The 22,339-nt window shown below is 40.7% G+C and overlaps 1 protein-coding gene across 1 annotated transcript; it reads left to right on the forward strand.

The window, feature by feature from the left end:
• Positions 1 to 1,478: 1,478 nt before the first annotated feature.
• emilin2a (elastin microfibril interfacer 2a) lies at positions 1,479 to 22,301 on the forward strand. Its single transcript, XM_072363709.1, has 9 exons — positions 1,479 to 1,765; positions 2,247 to 2,372; positions 3,394 to 3,584; positions 3,766 to 5,718; positions 13,666 to 14,013; positions 18,965 to 19,018; positions 19,450 to 19,503; positions 19,694 to 19,837; positions 21,811 to 22,301. Exons 1-9 carry the CDS (start codon positions 1,593 to 1,595, stop codon positions 22,134 to 22,136), a joined length of 3,369 nt encoding a protein of 1,122 aa, XP_072219810.1. The 5' UTR covers positions 1,479 to 1,592; the 3' UTR covers positions 22,137 to 22,301.
• Positions 22,302 to 22,339: the final 38 nt, after the last annotated feature.

Raw genomic sequence — 22,339 nt, forward strand, 5'->3', positions numbered from 1 at the left:
CAGAGCGCATAGTGGGAGATAACTGACATGAGTGTAGCATGACAAGGTGCTGGAACTGGAAATCCAGCCTCAGTAATGAAATATCCTGTTCTCACTCCAGCACTTTGGAAAGGAATTGCCATGACTACAAGGAGTTCTTGCTGTCGTTACTGCTGCTGTGCTGCCCTCTTCTGGAGACTAAAGAAATAATCTAGACAACAAATTTGTAACAAATTCGACTCGCATGAAATCTATCAACGACAAAATTCTATATCTGAATAGCCCGCGTGTTGGGGTTTGTTGCAGAATATGAGATGGGATCATGAATGAAAATATATTTAAAAATAAGGAAGGGACTTCAGACATGAAATGAAGAGAAAAATCCAATAATCTCGTTCAGGATCTTTTGCAAAGGCGTGGAGGGTAATAATGGCACACTTGCTTTCCCCGCTGCTTGTTCATGTTGTAAACCAGAATTAAACTTAAAGCAGATATCATCCTCTTGCATAACATATTCCAGTGTCTTTCACTTTGCTGACCTGATACTGGCTTCTTGGTGAAACAGTGCTGTGTTATTCTGGGAAAGGCTATATTTGGTCTGACAGCAGTTCAGACAAAACAAACATGTTCTGTGGCAAAAGGTTCTTTGGGGTGAGAATGGGTTGGAGTCATGTTTGTTGCTGCTATCCCTCGGAATCTTTACTGTTTTTTTTTGTTTGTTTGCTTGTTTTTTGAAGTCTCACTGTCTTTATTTAAAATCTCGATCTTTGCTGGTTACTGAGACCCCTCCTTCCAATACCATCTCAGCTCTAATTCGCCCCATCATAAACAGCTTTGTATCAGCTAACATGATCTGTCTGATCAGAAGACATTCAGACAGTAACCACACTGAAATAGGAGGTAAATGCTTAAAGCCGTCATTTGTGCGGAAAGTCACACTTTCCCACAGCGCTGGCATAATTTCACTGTCAGTGCTTTACTGACAGTGAAATTATGCCTCGAGCGCTGAAAAACCGAAGTTCTTGTGTAACTACTTTTCTTCTCAGTACACATTAAGAAATCAACAAATTGCTCAGTTTGGCTTTAAAAAATGAATTTGCCTTTTGAGCTGCTGCAGACATGCAACCCCACCCCACCCACTTTGCAGCTTGCCAACAGGGCAGACAGAATGTAAATTACTACTGTTATCCCTGGCTATGAATATCATTAACACCAACAGTATACACACATCTTTCAACTCCAGTGGTTCCATTCAGAAGACATTAGCCCGTTAATTCATCAGTGAGGTGTGAATTATTGGCTGATGACTGATATCATGGTGGTAGCAATCAAGGAGGCTCAACAATAAAGTAATCACACCATACTTCGAAAGACTTAAAATTCAATTCCCCCTCCCCCGTTTTTAAGTTTTTTTTCTCTCATCCAAGTTTTTTTTTTTGTTGGGGGGAGGAGGGCGTGGGCCCTTAACGTCACTACAAGGGAGTTGCAGTGAATACGGACTTCCCCAAAGTTCACTTTCTGGAGTTAAATCAGTCACAGGGGCGATGCAACTTCGGTAATTGGGCCCATCGCGCACGCTAGTAGCACGATAGTCCTTCTTCTCTATCATAGAAATGTATTTGTTCAGGTATTTGTTAAGTTTAAATTACAGGCATGAAAAGATGGACTGGTGGTGGACGATTTTCACACTAATTCTGTACGTGCAGTTCACTCACGGGTCCCCCTCCTCATATGACTTATTCCAGGGTTCTGCTTATGCAGGCGCGGTTCAAAGACGCAGAAATGGGTGAGTAACGCGTTTTAGTACTTTTGAGACCAAACATTTAACCTACTCTATGTTTGAGACAGTCTCCGAGACAACCTCAACTCGGGCGTTCTTTTAACACTTTTACTGGAGGTAAAAGCTGTGCGCTTTTGTTGCACAGCTGCCAATAAAAATCCGATGGGTTCCAAACTTCCCACTGACCGGAGTGACCGCCGGTTCGGTGTGGATTTAGCTTCTTATGGTCATTTGCAGACTGTTAACATGAACTTCTTTTTCGTGGGCTTTATCAGGTTGTTACTAAATTTGGATCGGGTTTTCCAGCGTTGCCAGAGGTGATAGGGTCCTGATAAACGTTGGAATGTCGCTGATTACTTCAGTATCTTATTGACAAGGGACCATTAACGCATTTTCAAGTGTTGCCTGATAAACTGAAATAGACTACACGAAACTAACTGGCAGATAGATTCTTGATGCTCTTGTTTATGTGTACTTCTCGCCTCAGGAACTGGTGTGCCTATGTGGTGCAGAGGAACGTGAGCTGTGTGGTGCAGGGGAGTGCGGAGAGTTTCCAGGAGCCTGTGGTGGCCCCCTGCCCGGCTTACCAGCCTGACTGCCAGCAACAAGTGACGTGAGCATCTTTGGTGCATGGAATGGGTGGGGGGTTAACATACTAAACATTTTGGTCAGGTCTTGAGGACAACTCTAATAGCTTACCTGTCTTGCAATTAATCAGAGTAGACTTTATCAATTCACTTAGAAACCACATCATTAGTAATCATTTTTAAGTTCAGTATTTCATAATAATGAATCATATAAAAATTACTCACAATTTGATTAAAAGCCATTTCCCAACCCAAACCTTCATGATAAACAAAGCATCATATTCCACTCCAAGTGGATGTTGTAAATAAGAGTATTCTTACCAGTAAACGGCGAGCAACCACTCGTGATGCTCCTCTGGAGGATGTTGTATTGCAACTTAATATATTTTACTTTGTGAGTCATTTTCGCTTCCAAACAAACGCTATCTGTGGTTTAGCTTTGTGATCCATTAACACAAACAGATGCGCCAGAGCACTGTGAAAATGATTCCTGGAAGTGGATCGCTGTTAGGTCACTAGAGCACATTTCTGAGAAATGCAAGAAGAGCTAGCAGTTAAAACAGACACCTAAAGTTATGTCGTGCAGCATTGGCTTCGTATTATTTTATATTAAGGTGGGATTTAGGTACACACTGTTGATTACAGCTAAAATGAAAATAGCATTTTAGCTGTTTTGTTAGAACAGTGTTATCAGTGACAGTTGGGAAAAGATGATTGTTTCAGACATCAGCTTTCCAGATGTTCTACATGATATGACCCCTGCCTTCAGGGATGTGATGTCATTCATTGTTTCACTTAGGAACTGTTTTCTTTGGCTGGAAAATGGAAATCTTCAGGTAATGGGAGATGGTGGAGAAGTTACAGAAGTCAACCCTTTTTCCCCCAAAAAATTATACTTTTGTCACTGTCTCTCACTTTCTTGAGTAACAAAGTAGCTCTGTTACTGAAAGCAGTAACACAGCCACAGACAATACACAGCCAGTGGCCTAGCTTGATCCTGAAGTTTTGAAACACAAAAGTTCTTAATTGTTTTGCCTTGTATTGCAGATATCAAACACGGTTTCGACCCACTTACAAGATTGGCTACAAGACTTTCACAGAGTTAGAGTGGAAATGCTGTCCTCGTTACCAAGGCCTGGACTGTAGAGATTTAAAACCTTCCCCCGATAGACAAATAGTGCAGGGAGCACGGTCTTACCACCCACCAAATCCTGGATACTCAACCAGACACACACAGAGTAAGGAATTGATTTTCTGTTCTATCTTAAGTGTTTTTGGTAGTTCATACCAATTTAAAACACATTGTCAATATTATATCCAAAAATACAGTTGTCTGTGCTGTTCTTTTCATTGACAAGACCGATTAAATCATTAGTTTGTTGTTATCAATAAAATTAATAACTTATTCCATGATTACAGGAGCAGAGCGGAGAGAGACCGCACACCATGAGACACGGCATGGTGTCACAGACAAGGTCCGTCTTTTGGAAGGTGAAGTTCATCGTCTGTCTCAGACAGTCTTGGATCTCCAGTCCACTTTGACAGGGTTAACTACCAACCTCCGCACAGACCTAAAGGATGACACAAAGGAGATGCTGGTGACCCTTCTAAACAACATGCGCCCGCAAGTTAGTAGCAATGGTGCAGGCACAGAGGAGAGCCCAGCAGTGCTAGACGGTCATCAAGCTACTAGAGGTGGAATTGCTGGAGACAAAACTCTAGAAAAAATAGTATCTCGCTTAGATGATGTCGATATTGCAATGAAAAGTAAAGATGAAGCTTTGGAAGATCTAAGAGGAATTACAACAAGTCACGAAGGGCAGATCCGTGTTCTAATGGACGCCTCTCAGTCTCAGACTCCAGCCATTGCTGAGTTTGATGTTATACAGACCTACATAGATGGAAAATTTGAGAAGCTGAAGAAAGAGCTAGACCAGAATATTGAAGAACAGATGGCCAAACTACAGGGTTCATGCAATGACAAGATTGAAGCGGTTCAGAAGACCTGTGAAGTCAGCCATGACCAAGTTTTTGTGAGGTTGAACAAGCAGGTGGAAACAAAGGAGGCTGATCTACGAAAAGAGATCCGAGCACTTCGTCTAGATATGGCTGCTGCCGATGGGCCTGTGCAAACTCAAAGGCAGACAGATCCACAAGAGAAGGACTACAGCGAGCATAAGGACTTATGGCGTGAGATTGATCGTATTGCAGAGGCTCACCGAATCCTCAATGTCCGTATTGACAATGAACTCTCTCATTTGTCTGCACCTCAGGACAACGGTGATGTTAACCTATTGATTGAAGAGCTTGAAGCACGTATAAACATTACAGAACAAAATGCAGAGACTCATTGTTTTTATATTGAAGAGAAATTAACCAGAACAATTGCAGATGAAGTGGCAGCGCTTCAGCAACTTCTGGACAACCGTTTGAACAAAGCGGAGGACCAGTTTACGAACATTTTGGTGGAAATGAGCAACAACTCCTTCCCAGGGATGTTTGGTGACTCAATGGATGCCATCCAGGCAGAAGTCAACAACAATAAGTTTCTCATCCAGGGTTTGGATGATAAGGTTAATGCCATCGGGGAGTTATGCTCTGCAGGATGTTCAAGATCAGGAATTACTGTAGACGAGGGAAGATCCATACTTTCACCTGATGATCTAGAGAACATTATGAAGGATCTGAATCGGTATAGAGATGACTTGGATGTTCTTCATACAGATGTAAGTTCCAATGCTGGCAAGCTCAGACAACTGGAGGACTTTGTTCAAAAACAATCAGTTGGAAATGAAAGGCATGGGAAAATGATAGAGGACTTCCAGAGAGGGCTGACTAATATGCAAGATAATGTGCTTGGTCTAGCTGGTGCTGTCACTGGGTTAAGCGACTCCTTGAGCAAATACAACCAGGATATGGACAGAATAAACGCAACATGCTGCCATACCGTGCAAAGTGGCACTGGAAGTCCACCACAGATAAACTGGGCCTCAACTGATGTCACCAGCCGTCAAGTGGATGAGCTGAAGAACAGGCTTGATGCGCTGAGTAAACAGGTGTCATCTGAACTGAATCATTGTAGACAAAACACACAGGGTGTTTCTGATGAAATCTCAGCTGTGGATGGACGGGTAACCAGACTTGAAAGGGTGTGTGGAAGGTTGGATGGGATTTCCACCAACATCAAGGAGTTGAAAGACGGGCTTGAGAGACACGTTGGCGGCCTACAGGACTGCGTCAACAGGATGAATGTCACCTATGGAAATCATGGCACAGACATCATCACCCTGCAGAATTCCTTGCAAAAGCTTCAGGTGCAGCTGTCCACGATGGCCAAACATGTTTTAAAAGATGTTGCTTCCAAAGAACCAGGTGAGTTGATGGTTTGTTGACAGTTTGATGACAACAGTTATCTTTGTTAATGTCTGGAGCAGGGAATTATGACAGGACCATTTGGGCTTTCACTGCAAAGTCAGTCAGAATCAGTTCTAAGAAGTGAATTGGTTATAGGAATTTAGTCCGTGCTTGCTTGGAAATATGTTGAATATGTTTGAATGTTGATATTTGACATTCATCCTCTAACGTACCACAAGTTCAACCTGACACGAGGTGTGACCGTGAAAACCATAATTGAAAGTAATGAGTTTGTGCATTAGTTCCACCTGAATATGTTACATTTTACAATGGGCACACTCTTAAGGTGGGCTGGAAAGCGAGCTGTCATTGAGAGGCAAGACATTACAACTAGAACGGTAATAATGGTGCATACTTTTTGGATAGATGTGGCTGTGGAAGAAAAAACGAGAAAAAGGAGCTTGAAGGAGTTTAAAATTTAAAAGTTTAAAATGCTCGTCTTCTAACCTCTCCAGTCTAGTTGAGTTGTTGTTTACTTAGCTTGAATGACAGATTATCAGTCTCAAAAAGTAACAGAGATCATAGATTATAGCTCCCACTTAAGTTTTTGGGAAATATGCGGGGGGGGGGGGGGGGGGGGGGGGGGGCTCTTTGGCTGTCTGAACCTCACTCTCGTTGGAGTTTAATGATTCATGCAGAGCTTAATGGTAAATCCTACCATAGAGATGGCGATTATGAAATGAACAATCACACAGAAGTGGTTTTATAGGGAACCTATACAGCAGCAAAAGAATAACACTGACATCTTGCATGTCTTTGACTGCATGTCCTAATGAAATGGTGCGCTGGATGCACAGTCCGTTGCAGATATCAGTCTTTGCTCCATCAGCTGGTAAATTACAATGATAGGGTATCATGACAGAATTTATAGTCAGATTCTAGTACATTTTTGTCTCTTCACAGTCCATAAGTAGTACAGTATACAGTAGATACCCACATTATTGCCGTCAAGCACTGAAAAGAGCCAAACTAAAAGAATATTGACTAAACACGCAAGCTTTCTCAGCTTCCCCTTTAACTTCTAACATATGAGTTCATTAAGCATGATTAACATCTGTGTAAACACAAACTTTTCCTGCAGATAATCCTCCATGTAATACATTCTGCTTGCTTGGTTTGAATGGAGGCTGGGAGGGAAGGCTCAGATCCCATGAATGCCTACAGGGTATTTCCCATAATAAGAAGACATGAGTTCACTGGGCCTCCCGTGCTTGCCTTGTCTGTGTCATTCAATATGTCCTGGGCAGCAAGAGGCAGAGGCCCACACTGGCGACTTCCTGTGACTTATATTGTCCCAAGAATTCACAAGTTTTTTTACAGGGTAAGAGACAGGTAAACAGAGTGTTAAATGTGTACATGCCATTCCAACATTTGTAGTGAATTACATTGTTCTGTACCTTGCCTCTCCTTTATGTAAATGTCTAAGTACCTGAGCAAACTGCCCCATCTGCTCCAGTTTCTCTATGAACATGTTTGTGGGCAGGTCTACTTTCCTCCAGCATGACTTAGCTTTTTTTACTCACCACAGAGCTGTGGACCTGAAACCTCAGTTCCCATTTTCTCAGTACATACATACCCATCATGCCTCCCTCCCTGCTTTCTTTCTACTTACACATGTACACATACCAACCTCCAGAGATTCCCTTAGGGTGACCTCAGCCTGATGAGTGGAGTCTGGTCCTCATTAAGGGCCCTGACTCACTGCTGGAGCCAGTCTTGATGGAGAGAAGAGAAGCAGGGTTCCACACCCAGGACCAGATGCTTCATACCCTCATCTGTGATGTCATGACTGGGGCCCCATTGTTGGTGCCTCCCTTTCTTACGCCATCACCCAAAACAATAACTGAATAGGGAGTTACGGCAGATGAATTAGTGGTTGTGGTGTAGAGATGGAAGTAATTTTATATTCAATTTCAGTGTTGTTTCCAAAATATATTTGATGTCACAACTTTACATGGAAAATTAAGTGGTGTTACAGCCCTCTTCCGATTTCTTTTTTGATGGTAGGATAGAGCCAGAATTCCCCCTGAAAGTATAAACATTTATTATGTTTATACTTTCCAATTTCAGATATGAGGTATCAACAATTCTGTATATTTTCCAGCACACTATTCATCATTCACAGTTGGCAGTTTGAGGTAAAAGAGGAGTGAGGCATTGCATGCTACCCCTCTTTCTAGATCAGCTAATTTACTTTGGTTATATTTGTCGCACTTTTCATATGTAACTCTTTAGAGAGATGCCGGATTTGCACTGTTTGCACTCTTTTTTCCATTTAAAACATTACCTCTATCCTGCTCCTTCACTGCCATTTTTTTACTCCACCTTTTATTGCAGTTGCCCTGAACCTTTACGAACTCTTATGGTCAGGCTGCACCTTTGAATTCCGTGTGACCATAAACTGCCTCATACTGGTCCAGCTGGCAAACTTTAATAAGCTTAAAAACCGGAAAGAGGGGGAAACAGATAGCCTGGCTCAGTCTAAATTTAACAACCCTCTATCCTCTAAATCTCTTAGACAAATTAACTGCAACTTTCTGTCCACTTGTTGCCTGGTAACTAGTTCTGGCCAAGAAATAATATGAATATAACCCCCTGGAACATGCTGAATTGCAACTGAAATGTCATTTTGCACCAGTTTAACAAACCAGACACAATGTGTTAATTTGTGAAGGGTAGAGGTGACAATTTGCAAATTTTCTCAGATTTTAGGATAGAAATTGTCTAAAAGATGTATATACACTATGTTAAGAGATAATGACAATACTTATTATTGGATTGTTCATCCTTTGATAGCTTCAGTATGTCATGCAAGTTTTGGACAGTGACTCAGGGAATTCCAATCAGTTTCTCTAGCAGAATCCATTTGAGGTCTTTGTGGTTTGGGATTTGATTACGCTATAATCCACAGTGGTGTTCAGACAAATACAACAATACAGGGAGAAACAAGGCATAAAATCAGGAGAGGGAAGCTTCTTCACTTTGTTGTCCAAGACTTTCATTTTTAAGGTTCAACTCCTTGTAGCTAACCTCCACGAGTTCAGTTAGGTCTACCTACATGATGACTTTCGTCTGGATGTTCCTGATTAAAACGGGTTCATCCCCCCGACCAGGAGAACAAAAATTAGGAGAGGGACTGGTTGTTGCTTTCTTTTGTTATTGCTCTATATGCTACTTCTGAAAAAATGAGGCAGGTGGTGTAGGAATATTGATTGATTTTCACAGAGAATTTATTGTGATTCATGGAGATTTTTCCCATTTAAAGAACCAGGGCTATGTACCAGTGCAGTGGAATCCAGTATTAGTTGACAGATTTAGTCAAGACTTGGGTAAGTTGACTTGGGGCAAGTATTGGCACATTTAGTCGTATTCTGATGACAGCAGACCTGAATTGAATCAAATTGCAAAATTTGTTCACTACTTGGACTTTGGCCAGTGCGCTTGTGCCAGTTGTGGGGTGTCAATCATGCTGCCCTTGGCCTGTTGGATTTGTGCCACTACGGGGCCAAATCATCGTTACAAATCTAGCTACTGAGTGCAATCAGTAGTGAATAAAATTAAATGTTAGTCTTCCTATTTTTAAAATTGTCACATTCCCTTTGAAGGCAAACATCAATTTCTCTTACTAAGTGCTGGCACCCTCCAGAGTGGGAACTGGATTGTGTTGCTCAAGATTTAATGCTTTCCTAAAGTTTTGAAGGGGAGAAGAATACAAAAAAGAGATAGAATATCTACAAAATCCTCCAGCTCTGTGGGTGTGGTGGTGGTTGAGAATCTACTGAAATGTTTCCTCTCAGTGTTTGAGCTCATATTCTCCAAACAGTCATATGAACACCCTGAGGAGGCTGAGAACAGATGAGGTGTTGTAATACATAACTGTAAGATTAACTGAAATTGCCTTGCCTCAACTCACTGTGACTGCTGAATGGAATTGTTTAACTTAAGTTGCAAAATGTTGGCACTACTGCGCCCATAGCAGCTGCAGCTGCTGAGCTCTTCCAAAACCAATTGTGTTTGTTCCCGGTTTGCCTTCTTTCTAATAGGGAGTTGAAGTTAAGCAGAAAAGACACCTTTGAATAATTTGGGATTTTATCGTGTTTATACTTCCAAACTAGTATAATAGATGCTGGAAGGAAATGTATGGAGTGCTTCAGCTTTTGCAGGGTTCAAGATGTTCCTTGTCTACATGGCAAATAATCAACTATTGTTCTAAATGTTCTCATTTACTTTCTTTCCTCTACTCCCTTTCCTTCAGTAGTTATATTTTGGAGATGATCCAAGTCCAGCTCAAACCACATCCCTGTTATCTCTAACTTTCCATTTAGTCTTGGAGCTGCTCACTTCTCCCTTGTCATGCTCTTCAGTGTTTCTTTTAGTATGTCCTTCCAAGAATGCCAGAGGACTTCTCTTTCTCCTCCCTCTCGACTCTGTCCTGTAAGTGTCTATTGACTCACGCGGCCTTCAGAAAATTGAAAAAAAAAAAAAAGTTTTAAAAGCAGGGATAAAACTAAGGCTTTGATTTCATGGATCAATGCTTTGCAATTGATCACTCTGGCTTTTTATTGGAGAGACAGGCAGGAAGATTACTTGTCTGCTGTGATGAGGAAGTACAAGAGAAACAAGACATAAAAGGCTTTTTGAAGTCAAAGGGTGCCTGGAAAGAAGGAAGAATTATATCGACACCATAAAAACATTCACACATATTGTTGATATTTATTCACTACCAGAATTTAGACGGGCGCTTTGACAGCGACCTTTTCCCCAGTGAGATATCTGAGGCTGCGAGGTGAGGGGTTTCCATCACTGACCCAGGAGCCCATCTGGAAGTCTTCAGAGGAGATACGTATTCACAATGGGAATTCCAGAGGTCTGCCATGCAGTTCACAAGTTAAACCTCCCATCAGTAATATTATTTGCGGAAAACAGGGTGGAGGATGAAATTATGTCCCTGTGCATAGCAATAAAGAGCACCAGAAAAACGTATGTCAGACGGTGAGTGATGCATTATTGTACGTGTGTAACCACCACACCCTGTCCTGTGCTCCTTGACACCATTTTCCATTGCGTGATCAGCCTGTCTGCTACGATACGCCTTGATGCTTTCGCTCACTTCTGAGCAATCATGAGCTGTCACCTAGTTCTGTGGAGGCAAAAATGATGAATCCACCCCACCCCATGCCTACGCTGTCGTTATTCGTAGGCAATAACATCTGGTTTTTGTTGATGCTCTTGGTCGCACCAACACGTGTTTGAAACTGTCGCGCCTCTCTGTGTTTTTCTGTCTTTGTGGTTGGCCCCTTAGTGAGACACTGGCTGAGAGCTCATGGGAAATATGCACTTTGGAAACCAGCATCCCGATAGAGGCATAGATGGGAAATGAGGAGGAGATTTCTGATCATCTCCGCGCAACATGATTGCAGAGCTTAATTATTTTTGATTATGTATATGGCTTCCGAGCTGCTTGTGGTTTCAGTGGTAAGATGGAAGAATTTTGTTGGTGACTGATGATTCTTTATTTTTTGTTAAAATCAGATTTCTTTCAGGAACTAATCCCTGAGTGAAAGTGTGATTAGATTAACCTGTTAACCATTTCTTTATTGGCGATGGGATACCTTACAGCTGACATAACTATTTTTAACTATTATTATCAGCCATTATGTTGCTGAGAGATAATTCATTTACATTAATTTGAAATATGCTTAATCCATACTTTGGAAAAAGCACTTTGACTAAAGTTTTAACTCACTCTCATCTCAAAAGCTTAATATCAGCTTCTTACTAAACTTTATCCACCATTGACAAATGTAACATTTGTTGGAAAACTCCTGAAAAAGTGTGTAACAGCACAGATTTTGCAAACAATTATGCATTATTCACATTCATGTTTTCTATCTAGCAATCTTCTTCCTGTCTGCCTTCAGTTAAAACATTGCTACATTTCTATGTGCTTTACTGCCATCAATTACTCCATGAACAGCATAAAAACTGACACGAATTTCTATGGCACCGACTGCATCTGTCTGCTGGCAGCCTATAAAATGAGCCATAACTGCTGAAAGTCAGAAGTTTTTTAAAGATAACATGACACACCAGATGGTTTGTTGCACCGAACCACCTGGCACTTAGTAGAAAACGGTTTGAAAAAGGGCTTTTCTTGAAAGAAAAAAAAAAACCTTTTCTATCATGAGGTAATCTAGCTAATTAGGTTGTTGCTGAAATAGAACTCTAAGCCAGTTTGAAGAAAAATGATAAAAAAAACATCTCCACCAGGAAAGCCTACTTTGTCATTCTTTATGTCTTCTTTAATAAAGAAATACTCATATTTTACAGCAAACATATCTACCCTAATAGTTATTTAAAGAACTTCTCCAGCGACAAACACGTAGATTAGACCCTTGTAAGATGGGTTCTCTTATAACTGCAAATTCTTCACAGATCTTTAAAGTGGCTTACTTGGATTGGGCTTGCTCTGGTTCATCCTAGGGATGCTTGATTTGTTTTAGATCTGGTAAGTGTGAGGTCTGGCTCAAAGCCTTGGGGTCTTTGTCATGTAATTTATATGGAGCTTTACAGGCAAAAAGTGGGAATAAAAACAGCTATGCGAGGGAAAGATTGTGTTTTTTTTATCTTTCTTTTAACATGAAAGCATGTAAATTTGTACCACTCGGCATCAAAAATATACGGTAATTAGGAACCTGCAATATGAGCTCTTTAATGTTGTGGCTGATGTATGCTTTCAATAGACATGTTGTCTTTACTGTGTGGTTGAGCAGTAACAGTTAAACTCTTGATGTACAAATATTTTCACATTCACAGACTCTGGATTTTAAAAGGAAGAGGAGACGTATGTAGTTTTGACTTCTAAGATTTTCAAAGACAGATGATTATTTAAAGCAAAGTATTTTCATATATCTTTGAATGTGTTTAGAGGCAGCATTTAAATAATCTACTCAGACAGATGATAAGCATAGTAAACATTGTTGGTGCATGTTTGTATGTCAGCATATAGCCCAAACCACAGTAGTGCTGAAGTTCAGCTTCACAGAGCTGCAAGCTTGACGGTTTGCTCATGGTTTTGCTGTCAATAAGGCACTATTTGTCCACACAGAACAATGAAGAGGTCCTTGCATAAACTCATCAGCTATCAGATGTTTTCGTCATGTGTCAGCACATATGACGGATCGCCACCTGACCAATAACCTCCAACCAGATTCATTCAGATGCACGGAGTAGCTTCTGCAGCCCCAGCTATCTCTAAATTCAGTATGCAGTCAATATGTTTATTTTCCAAGCAGAGCCATTGTTGTTTCAATTCCATTAGAGAGTACACTTTCTTTTAAATATACAGTAAGTGTTTAATATTACTTTAACCCTGCTGCATATGGCCGATGTAACCCCCACCATAACCACCATTAAAATACAGGACAACACAAATCTGTCTGACACCTGATTGTGAGAAAGCTGCCTCCATGCAGATCGTGTGATTATTTTTGTTATTTGTCCCGAGGACACTCTCACAGCTTCTGTGCGCTCACTTCAGAGGTCCAGGTGATGTCTGTGCCCGGAGGGGATCTGGCAAGCAGCCATGTTGTCTCCACGCAGATGGTGCTCTTTGCCTAGAACTCATTTTACTGACCGCCACACTTTGCTTTCACGAAGGGTAATAATCGTACTGGAAGGTGGAGTAAAAATCGGCTCTAATTTGACATGCCATCTGATTACAAGTACTTCAATTTGTAACTGAGGGAGCATATTTTAACAAGCCCAAAGAAATTAGTGATGGGGTTTTGAGATATAACTTTCGACATCTTCCAGCTGGATTGTAAATGTAAATGTACATTTGATGACAGTGAACAGCATAATCACAGTCCTGTGTCTGTCTTTTTTTCTCTTTTACTGTACAAGGAATGACCTTAAGACCAGAGAGGCCTGTTTCCTTACCCGATACAACTCAGACCAGAACCAGAATCAAACAATACCACATCCCTGTCATCATTCCTCCATCCAGCCCCAGGCAGCCGAACAGTCACAGCCAGCCAGCACAACCTAACAGGCACATAATCAAGATCATTTCACCAAACCAGCCCTCAAGCCCCCAACAACCAGGCCTCCCAGCCCCACCCCTGATTCCCATAAGGCCTGTGGTGGAGACGGGAGAGGCAGGACCTCCAGGATACATGCGCAGGGTCACTGTGCGCAGAGGATCCGAGCACTCATCCAACAAACCTGTCAAGGGGTTTGCTGGAGCCCCAGGTGAGGATTATTAATTGTTATAGTTTATTTTTTAATTATTCATGGTGAGACATACTGAAGGTGTGCACAATTACCAGGCAGCTAAATTAATGTACAGCACAAAATGAAAATATTAAAATATTTTTGGCCTTTGATCATTGAGTATTATGGACACTATTCTTTTCAAGAACTGCTATTAGCCTTTCATCCAGTCAGTTTCTTGATCTGATGATGATCAACCATCACTGATGCAACAATCAGAGTCTCCAATCTCCTGTTCAGAAAGTTAAATTCTCTTCCTTTGCAGTAGAGCTTATGCAGAGGACCAGGTTATTGTTTAGTGTAGTACATTTGAACACTTGAGGTAGGTTGCAGTTATGGAATATGGTGGCACTGGAGGATAGTGGGTTCCTTTAAGTTTTTGACAAGAAAGTTTCTCTTCACAGTATATCTAAAACGTTTGAGTGTCGTATTCATCTCAAAGGTCAGTTCTCTCTCTCCCTCCTCCCCCCTCCCCCCACTTTTTTAAAATGTTTCACTTTCCAGTGACTACTATTAAATGCACAGTAGTATCCCACCTATTACCCTTCTTCCAAAAAAAGATGATATTCCAATTATGGTCTTTGCATGAGTTGCATATAGGATACTCTATTAATATTCCCATTTGTCACAGATCTTTGACTGAGTAATAACTCACAGCCACATTATGTTAATATATACTATGTTAATATATTACCACTGGGATGTTTTGCGCTCATCCAGAGCTGTTATTACATCCATATCCCTCAAAAGACAGAGACTAAGTCGAGTCCGTCCCTCACTAATACTCCTCACACCTTATTATTAAGAATAGTGTCCTATTCAGAGTTAGGTCTTAATTGGTTTTAAATAGCAACTTTAGTGTTTGTAAACCCAATTTTAGTTGGGTAAAATGGGTTTAGTTTAGCTCTCCTGTGTAGGATGTAGGGACAAATTACAAATTGTGACCAGCTTAATGTCCCTAAATTACAGTGGCTGCAGAAAACACAAAAGGGCCACTGTAGAGCCAGTAGCTGGTCTTTCCCCTCTGGGCTCCTGTGGTAACATGACAGTACAGCATGGCAAAAGGGTGAGGAGGAGAGTGACTAACATTTTTTTTTTTAACAAAAGCAGCTTGTTCTGAAAATAATGAAATCATTGTGACTGTTATTTTTATGAATTTAGTTACAAACTGAAATTAATATCACGTTGCATTTTTATCGATGTGCTAATGTTCTAAACTGTAAATCTCTTCTCAGCCAATTTTATTTGAGGCATTGAAGCTGATGAATAATTATAGACACCTTATTATGTGGTGTTCATTATTTCCAACTAAAGCTTAAAAAAAATTGATAACACCTTCAACTTTATGTGGTTTGGAGCTGGAATATATGCAGGGGGAAAAAAATGATAAGGTCAAAATAGTCCCACAATGCAATGCAGAGGACAGCTCCCTAATGGTATGTTTCAGAGATGAACAGGGAATAAAAGGTGTTAAAGGGGAACTCCAGCACTCCAGAAAGACCTTATTTCTGGCATGAAATACGTTTATCTACTCACCGAGAACAGTTTGGCGAAAGTTAGCGTCCTTCAGAAGATATTTAGATAACTTGCGATCGTGTATATCCATATAATGGGAAAGAGCAGGGCATCTAAATAGCTCTATATATCTAAATAAGGCATTATGTGTCTTTATTTCCCCAATACTTTAAGACGAATGAATGAACAAACGTGTACTATAGCTCTGTTAGCTCATAGGTGCTGTTATATGGCTACTGGCGGCTATAGGAGAGCTAACGGAGGGAGTTCTACACAGGCACACTACTGGGACCACTTCATTCACACGCCCCACTGGAGCATAGTTTTTTTTACTCCTTGCTCTGTGACAGTCGGCTAACTTCACACAGAGTTTGCTGCTGATAGTTTTGTGTAACATGGCATGATATTTATCAAATTTTGACAACGTGAATGACGACTTTGAGTAAGATGGATGTTCTTACCGGAGTGAATAAGCTGTGGTCGATGAAGTCGTCCCAGTAGAGGTGTGTGTAGAATTCCCTCCGTTAGCTCTCCTCTAGCTGCAAGTAGCCACATAACAGTAGCTATGTGCTAACAGAGCAATAGTAAGTGTTCGTTCATTCATTCTTCTTAAAGTATTGGCGAAATAAAGACAGATATTGCCTTATTTAGAGGCTGCATCGTCTGAGCCCTGTTCACTCTGTTATATGGTTTGCGAGCTATCTAAAAAATCTTCTGAAGGACGCCGACTTTCGCCGAACTGTTCTCGATGAGTAGATAAATGTATTCCATGCCAGAAATAAGGTCTCGGTTTAAAAAATACCGGTTCCCCTTTAACGTGGACTGTGCTGATCCGTTTTGACTTGGAACTGGATCCCATACTCCAAGTCTTGTCCACCAATCATTTTATGATACATTTAAAACCATTAAGTTTAACGCTTCACAGTTACAGCAACGGAAGGGCAATTTTTATGTTATTTACAGCCAAATGTTTTGTATTTTACACCATCATAAATGCTTGTCTTGCAAGTAGTAAACACCACTCAGTGTAGGTGTCCACTAAGTATTTAATTGGTAACAGATCCAAAACAACTATGCTGTCACTGGCAGGCTGTGATTTAAAGCATTACACCAGCTTCTGATGCACAGGGTGTAATGGAATCTGTTATTACAGTGATGACAGGAAGTGAATTAAGGACACTCATAATACTGGCTCCATGGCAAGCTTCATGGAGCCAGAAATGTGAAAAAAAAGTACTCCCTCTTTCAATACTAAGGTTTTACGTATCCGACCTTCATAATGAAAAATCATCTGGTCCTTAACAAGGCCAACATTAGGTAAGTATAAGCCCAGATAAAAACCCAAACATAATATTTTCCACTGTGTCATTATTTATTTAATAAAATCTAAGCCCAAAAGCAGACACTGTGTAAAAATGAGTACCATGTACAACCTTTTTTATCAGCAATAACTTGACATTATCAGTCTCTTATGTCAATGTGGAGGAATTTTGGCCCACTCTTTACTTCAGTGCATTGAGATTTGAGGCATTCAGTTATTCACAGCTCTCTAAAGGTCCAACCACAGTGTTTTATTCAGGTTGAGGTGTAGACATTGACTAGTCCATTGTAACATCTTGATTCTTTTTCTGTTGTAAATTTGCTGCTGTGTTTGGGATCATTGTCCTGTAGCATGACCCAGTTTCAGACAAGCTTTAGCTGTCAGAGAGATGTTTGACTCTAAAATACTTTGGTATACAGAGGAGTTCATGGTCGACTCAATGACTGCACGGTGCCCAGGTCTTGTGGCTACAAAACAAGCCCAAATCATCAGCCCTCCACCCCCTTAACTGACCGTTGGTGTGAGGTGTTTGTGGTGATATGATGCATTTATCAGGAAATGTGCTGCTGTGCATTATGACCAAACAGCTCTGCTTTGGTCTTGTCTGTCCAAAGGCACGAGCCATGCTGCCGTGTTCATTTTAGAAAGAAGAGGTTTTCTCTTGCAACTCATTCAAACAAACCATCCTTGCTCAGCCTTTGAACTGTTGTATTTAACCTAATAACTGAGGTCTTTCGAGTCTGAGATATAGTTCTTTGCATTTTTTTTTGAGCACTGTATGTTCTGACCTTGGGGTGGACTTACCGGTATTTCCACTCCTGCGAAGAATAGTAGCTGTAGTGAACGTTTTTACTTATAATTATCTTTCTCAAAGTAGAATGAGGGGCTTCAATTTTTCACAAATTGCCTTCCAACTCAGAGTGATGGGCAGCAACAACTGCTTCTCTAACATCACTGTCTTGCCTCGCTGGCATTGTGCTAACACACGGCGGAATGCTAATGCTCCTGACCAGCACACTGCCAAAACATTTTGCTTTTATAGAGGTGCTCACTCTCACCAATGAGCAGTTAAAGTCCATTTGATTAGTAGCACCTGACTCCTACTTACCCACTCAATTTTAATGGAAGCAGTAAGGGTACACTTGTGTTGTTTTTTTTTCACACACTGCTTCTGCATTTTGGCTTAAATAAATAATGACACTCTGAAAAATGTCATGTTGTTGTTCATCAGTTTGCATTTTCTTAAGTCTTATATAGTCAACTACATCTGACAACAGCAAATTTTTAGTTATGGGTTTATTTTGTTCTTTTCAGCTTTTTGGCATGTATTTAATTGTACATGGGCATCAGATGTTTTGTCAACCATATTATTGGTTTCCACAGTATACCTCAGGGCTTTTAATGGATGCCAAAATGAACGAGATGGAGGAAAACAGTAACAGATTTAAACTGTTCTGGATTGAATTAAGTGGACTGCACAGTGAAAGTTTAAATAAAATATCAAACAACAAAACAAAGGCTTTGTTGTAGCCCCCGTGTTGTTTGGCAGTTAAGGGATACAAAACAGCCAACATTGGTTATATATTTTCTCAGATAGTGTGGGAGACTAAGTCATGTTAGTACCAATTAGTCTGAAATCCTAACCTAAGAAACAAAACTTGCATTCAAAGTTGGTAATTAACCCGTGTCTCCAAGCTTTGGTACAGAAGAGTGGTTTTTCAAACTTTTACTGGAGTGTCTAAAAAGACCTCACTTCACAAGCTAAAGAGAGAGACATTCACACTCATCCTGCAGTTTTAGCAATCAGTACAACAAGGGGCACAAATGATAAAGCATAGTTAAATGAGGGTTCAGCATAATGTATTAACTGAACAAAGTTTTGACTGTACATTTTCTTTATATATTTCGCTTTCAGGCCATTTCAAGACTCAGATTGTAAATTGATTGAAAAAGCTACATTGAGCTTGAGTTTCAGCTCACTTTCTCTGCTACGAAGTTCCGATGCAACGCCAAACTGCCTCTGGCTAGAGTGCTCTGACCTTTCCCTTCTGATGATGATAAAACATAATGTGTTTGTCATATGTCTTTTTCCAGGATATCCACCTCTGCAGCCTGCATCATTCAGACCTCAATCAGCCAGCGGAAGAGGTACTGTAACAGCTACAGTGCACGCATATACGGCCTCTCTTTTGCATCAGACTGGAAAAAAGCTGTGAATAATTTGTAGCCCGGGAGTGTGAGGGAGTGGGAACTAGATGTGTTTTCTTCAAGGAGGTGTGGGCGAATGGTGGAGGGATTTTAGCTTGTCTGCAGGCACTTGTCAAAAACATTTAAATGGCTAATTTTCCAATTGGAGGTGATTAATAAAATGTGATCACTGAGGAAGGCTTTAGTCACAGTAATAATAATTTTGCTTTTGAAAGCACTGCTCTACGAGGCAGCCGTCCTAGTCAGTGCATTCATTTTTAACAATGACCCAGAGATATGAATGAGACATTTATGAGGAGGAGGTGTTTCTAAACGGCAATAATACATAATGAATTAACACATTTTCTACTATTCTTACCTTGTAACTCCAGTGGCAGCAGAGGTACCATGGAACCCGATGTATCAAGCTCCGGCTGTCTCACCAGGTAAGATCCATCTTCAAACTACACCTCCTTTTTTCCCCCAAAATGCTGCACATGTTTGCAGTTCTCTATCATAGGCTCCATTTGAGGGACCTGTGCAGAGTTTCAAGGCTTATGTTCAGCTAAATGAAATACACACTCACAGTAATGTATCCTTGACATTAAACACTCACGGGTATGTCCCTGGGTTTAGTTTCAGTCGACAGCAGCGCTTTTGCAGATCCCTTCTCCTTCTCCGCTGGCCTCACGCAGCAGCCGCCATTCTCAGGAGATTTTGGCATCATTCGCTTTAACAAGGTGCTTGTTAATGACGGCGGACACTACAGTCAGCACACAGGTATGCTCATGTGAAAAAATTCAATTTATGGCAAAAGATTAAACATGTTGTTATTACTGGTTTGATTCCAAGCTGCCTGGACCTTTACTACAGGGCATCCCCCTGCTTGCTCTCTTCCTCTCCATCTATACTACAGTTATTGAATAAATGCAACACACCAAACAGAAGCAAAGAAAAACATCATGTTTAATGCGAATAGACTTGCTGGTAGTGATAAATCCTGCAAGGGCAGTCAGTGCTCTGAAAATGTCTTTCAGACCTTTGTTTCAATTTTATAACAAGAAGCAACAGTGACATTTTTTCCAGGGAACAAAAACCCTCCTCTGAGTTACTAGCAGGAGATTCTGGCAGAGTTTTGTTGCAGAATACCTTAGAAAGTTTCCACATGAGATGGTAGAGACCAAAACGAAGGTAAAAGAAGAGTGAATATTGGGCTAAAGACCTGTAGATAAAGGCTAATATCGCGTCTGGTTTGTAGGATGCATTGTCTCAGAAGGCAACTCACTGCAAACACTTTCTACATTAACACAAGATGGATACACTGAAAACTTTATTTAACCTAAATGGGAAATTACAGTGATGCCGTATTATGAATTGAAGAAAAAAAACAAAACAACCCTACTGTTAACCAAATGAAAATAAAACAAAATTGAACGAAAATACTTTTTACTCGACTTTTTACATTCAGTTTTCCAATCATTATCACCACAAGGGGGCAGAGTTTTACCAGGCAAGCTCGATGTTTAATTTCTGTGAAGATTCATTTTGAAAAACATTCACCATCGACTATGTTACCTGTTGCTTACTACTGGCTCATCTAATATTAATGAAAGCCATCAATAAAATGCCAATTAACAATAAGACTAGCATAATTTTGACCATCCTGCTGATACTATGTGTGCCAGTCACAATTACACTGCTACCTGTACAATTTACATTATATGATTAGCTCATTTTTAGCACAAACATACTATCACTTGACCCTTTTTACCTCTGGGTTCTGGCTTATTGACAAAAAACATGTCCATGTACACCCGCCACAGGAAATTAGCCACATACCAAACAGAGGAGGCTCGGCACAGTATTAATACATGCAGCAAGATGACATTGTGGACTCAACTGAGAAAAGTTAGAGCTACAACATAAGTTGCATCTACAATATTAACCATAAAAGTGGAAACTTTCCCGTGCAGAAGACGAGTTGCATGTTCTGCATGAGATTCCAGTCCATTACAACCCAAAAACTGTCTCCATTGAAGAAAAACACCAATATTTACTCTAGTTTTATCCCATTTTTGCGTCACGACCCATCTAGTGGTAAAATTTGGTATTACAGGAAAGTCTTGACTGGCTTGCAAAAGTCTCAGCGAAATATCTCAACTGCATAAAATGTAGGCTCGTAAGCTTTGATTTTCTTTTATGCCATAGGTATTGCTTTTTCCAATTCATCCGATAGCTGCAGTTGAATTTTTCGATGTTATAACCATGAAGAGCACCTTTAATATTTGCATATTATTTCCACTGCCCCCTATTGGCCATGGAAAAAGCAAATAGAAAAAGGTTTAGAGACCAAAACAAAGTTTAATTTCATTTTAGAATATATGAGTTTGTCATTGAGTTGTGCTCTATAAAAAAAAAATAGATAAATGCTGCATTGCCTTGTGCGTATCAAGTTGCTTGATGAGTTTTATTGGATGATGAATGTCAAAGTCAAAATAAACTGTACAGTCCACGATATCTGTGATGAAGGAACAAGCGACTGACTTTTTTTTTTTATATATATACTTAACTGGGCAAAAATGTAATACTGTGGTACAGAATGATCACGTATGTCAGGCTTTGGCCATGTAGTCAGGCAAGATTTGCAAGCAGGGTCCATGAATAGCTCACAGAGGCAGACTTCTGAATATTTAAGAAACGGAAGATTATCGATTTGTTCACTCTCACTAAATCATTCCTCCTCTCATCCACAGGGATCTTCACTGTACCACAAGCTGGCCGATACTTGATCTCAGGCCTACTGACTGCAAAGCAAGGTGACCGCATTGAGGCCGTCCTGTCTGTGTCTAACCGCAGTGTACACAGGCTGCAGAGTTCAGCGGCTGGTCAACACGGAGGCTCGGCTGGGAGCTCCTGTGACTGCGGAGGCACAGTGTCCTTCAGTCTGATCCTACCACTGAGCAGAGGAGACCGCGTGGGCCTGGTGAGGACTGGAGGCCAGCTGGCTACAACCGAGGCCAGGGAGATCCTGTCCACCTACAGCGCCATCTTCCTCTATGCGTCACAGACTGACAGATAGCTGGAGCTCAGAAAAGCAGCAACGAGGACTAGTTTCCAGATAGTAGGACTGGATGAAATGCTCCAAGAAACCATATTTATCACTGACTTTCTGTGACGCAGCTATTTAACATGCAGAGTGACTGTGTGAGGATCTTCAGTTAAACAGTATGTTCCTTTTTTTTTTTTTTTCTTTACAAAAGAAAAAAAGTTAAATTACTGTTT

Source organism: Leuresthes tenuis, unplaced genomic scaffold (assembly GCF_036924035.1).
Source record: "Leuresthes tenuis unplaced genomic scaffold, fLeuTen1.0.hap1 SCAF_14, whole genome shotgun sequence".
In the NCBI taxonomy this organism is placed as follows: domain Eukaryota; kingdom Metazoa; phylum Chordata; class Actinopteri; order Atheriniformes; family Atherinopsidae; genus Leuresthes; species Leuresthes tenuis.

What these genes read in the sequence shown, in the direction of transcription:
- emilin2a (XM_072363709.1), top strand. Translation starts at nt 1,593, where the DNA reads ATGTATTTGTTCAGGTATTTGTTAAGTTTAAATTACAGGCATGAAAAG. An exon ending in GACTGCCAGCAACAAGTGAC is followed by an intron (nt 2,373 to 3,393) that starts GTGAGCATCTTT and finishes CTTGTATTGCAG; the next exon opens with ATATCAAACACGGTTTCGAC. An exon ending in TCAATCAGCCAGCGGAAGAG is followed by an intron (nt 19,019 to 19,449) that starts GTACTGTAACAG and finishes TTGTAACTCCAG; the next exon opens with TGGCAGCAGAGGTACCATGG.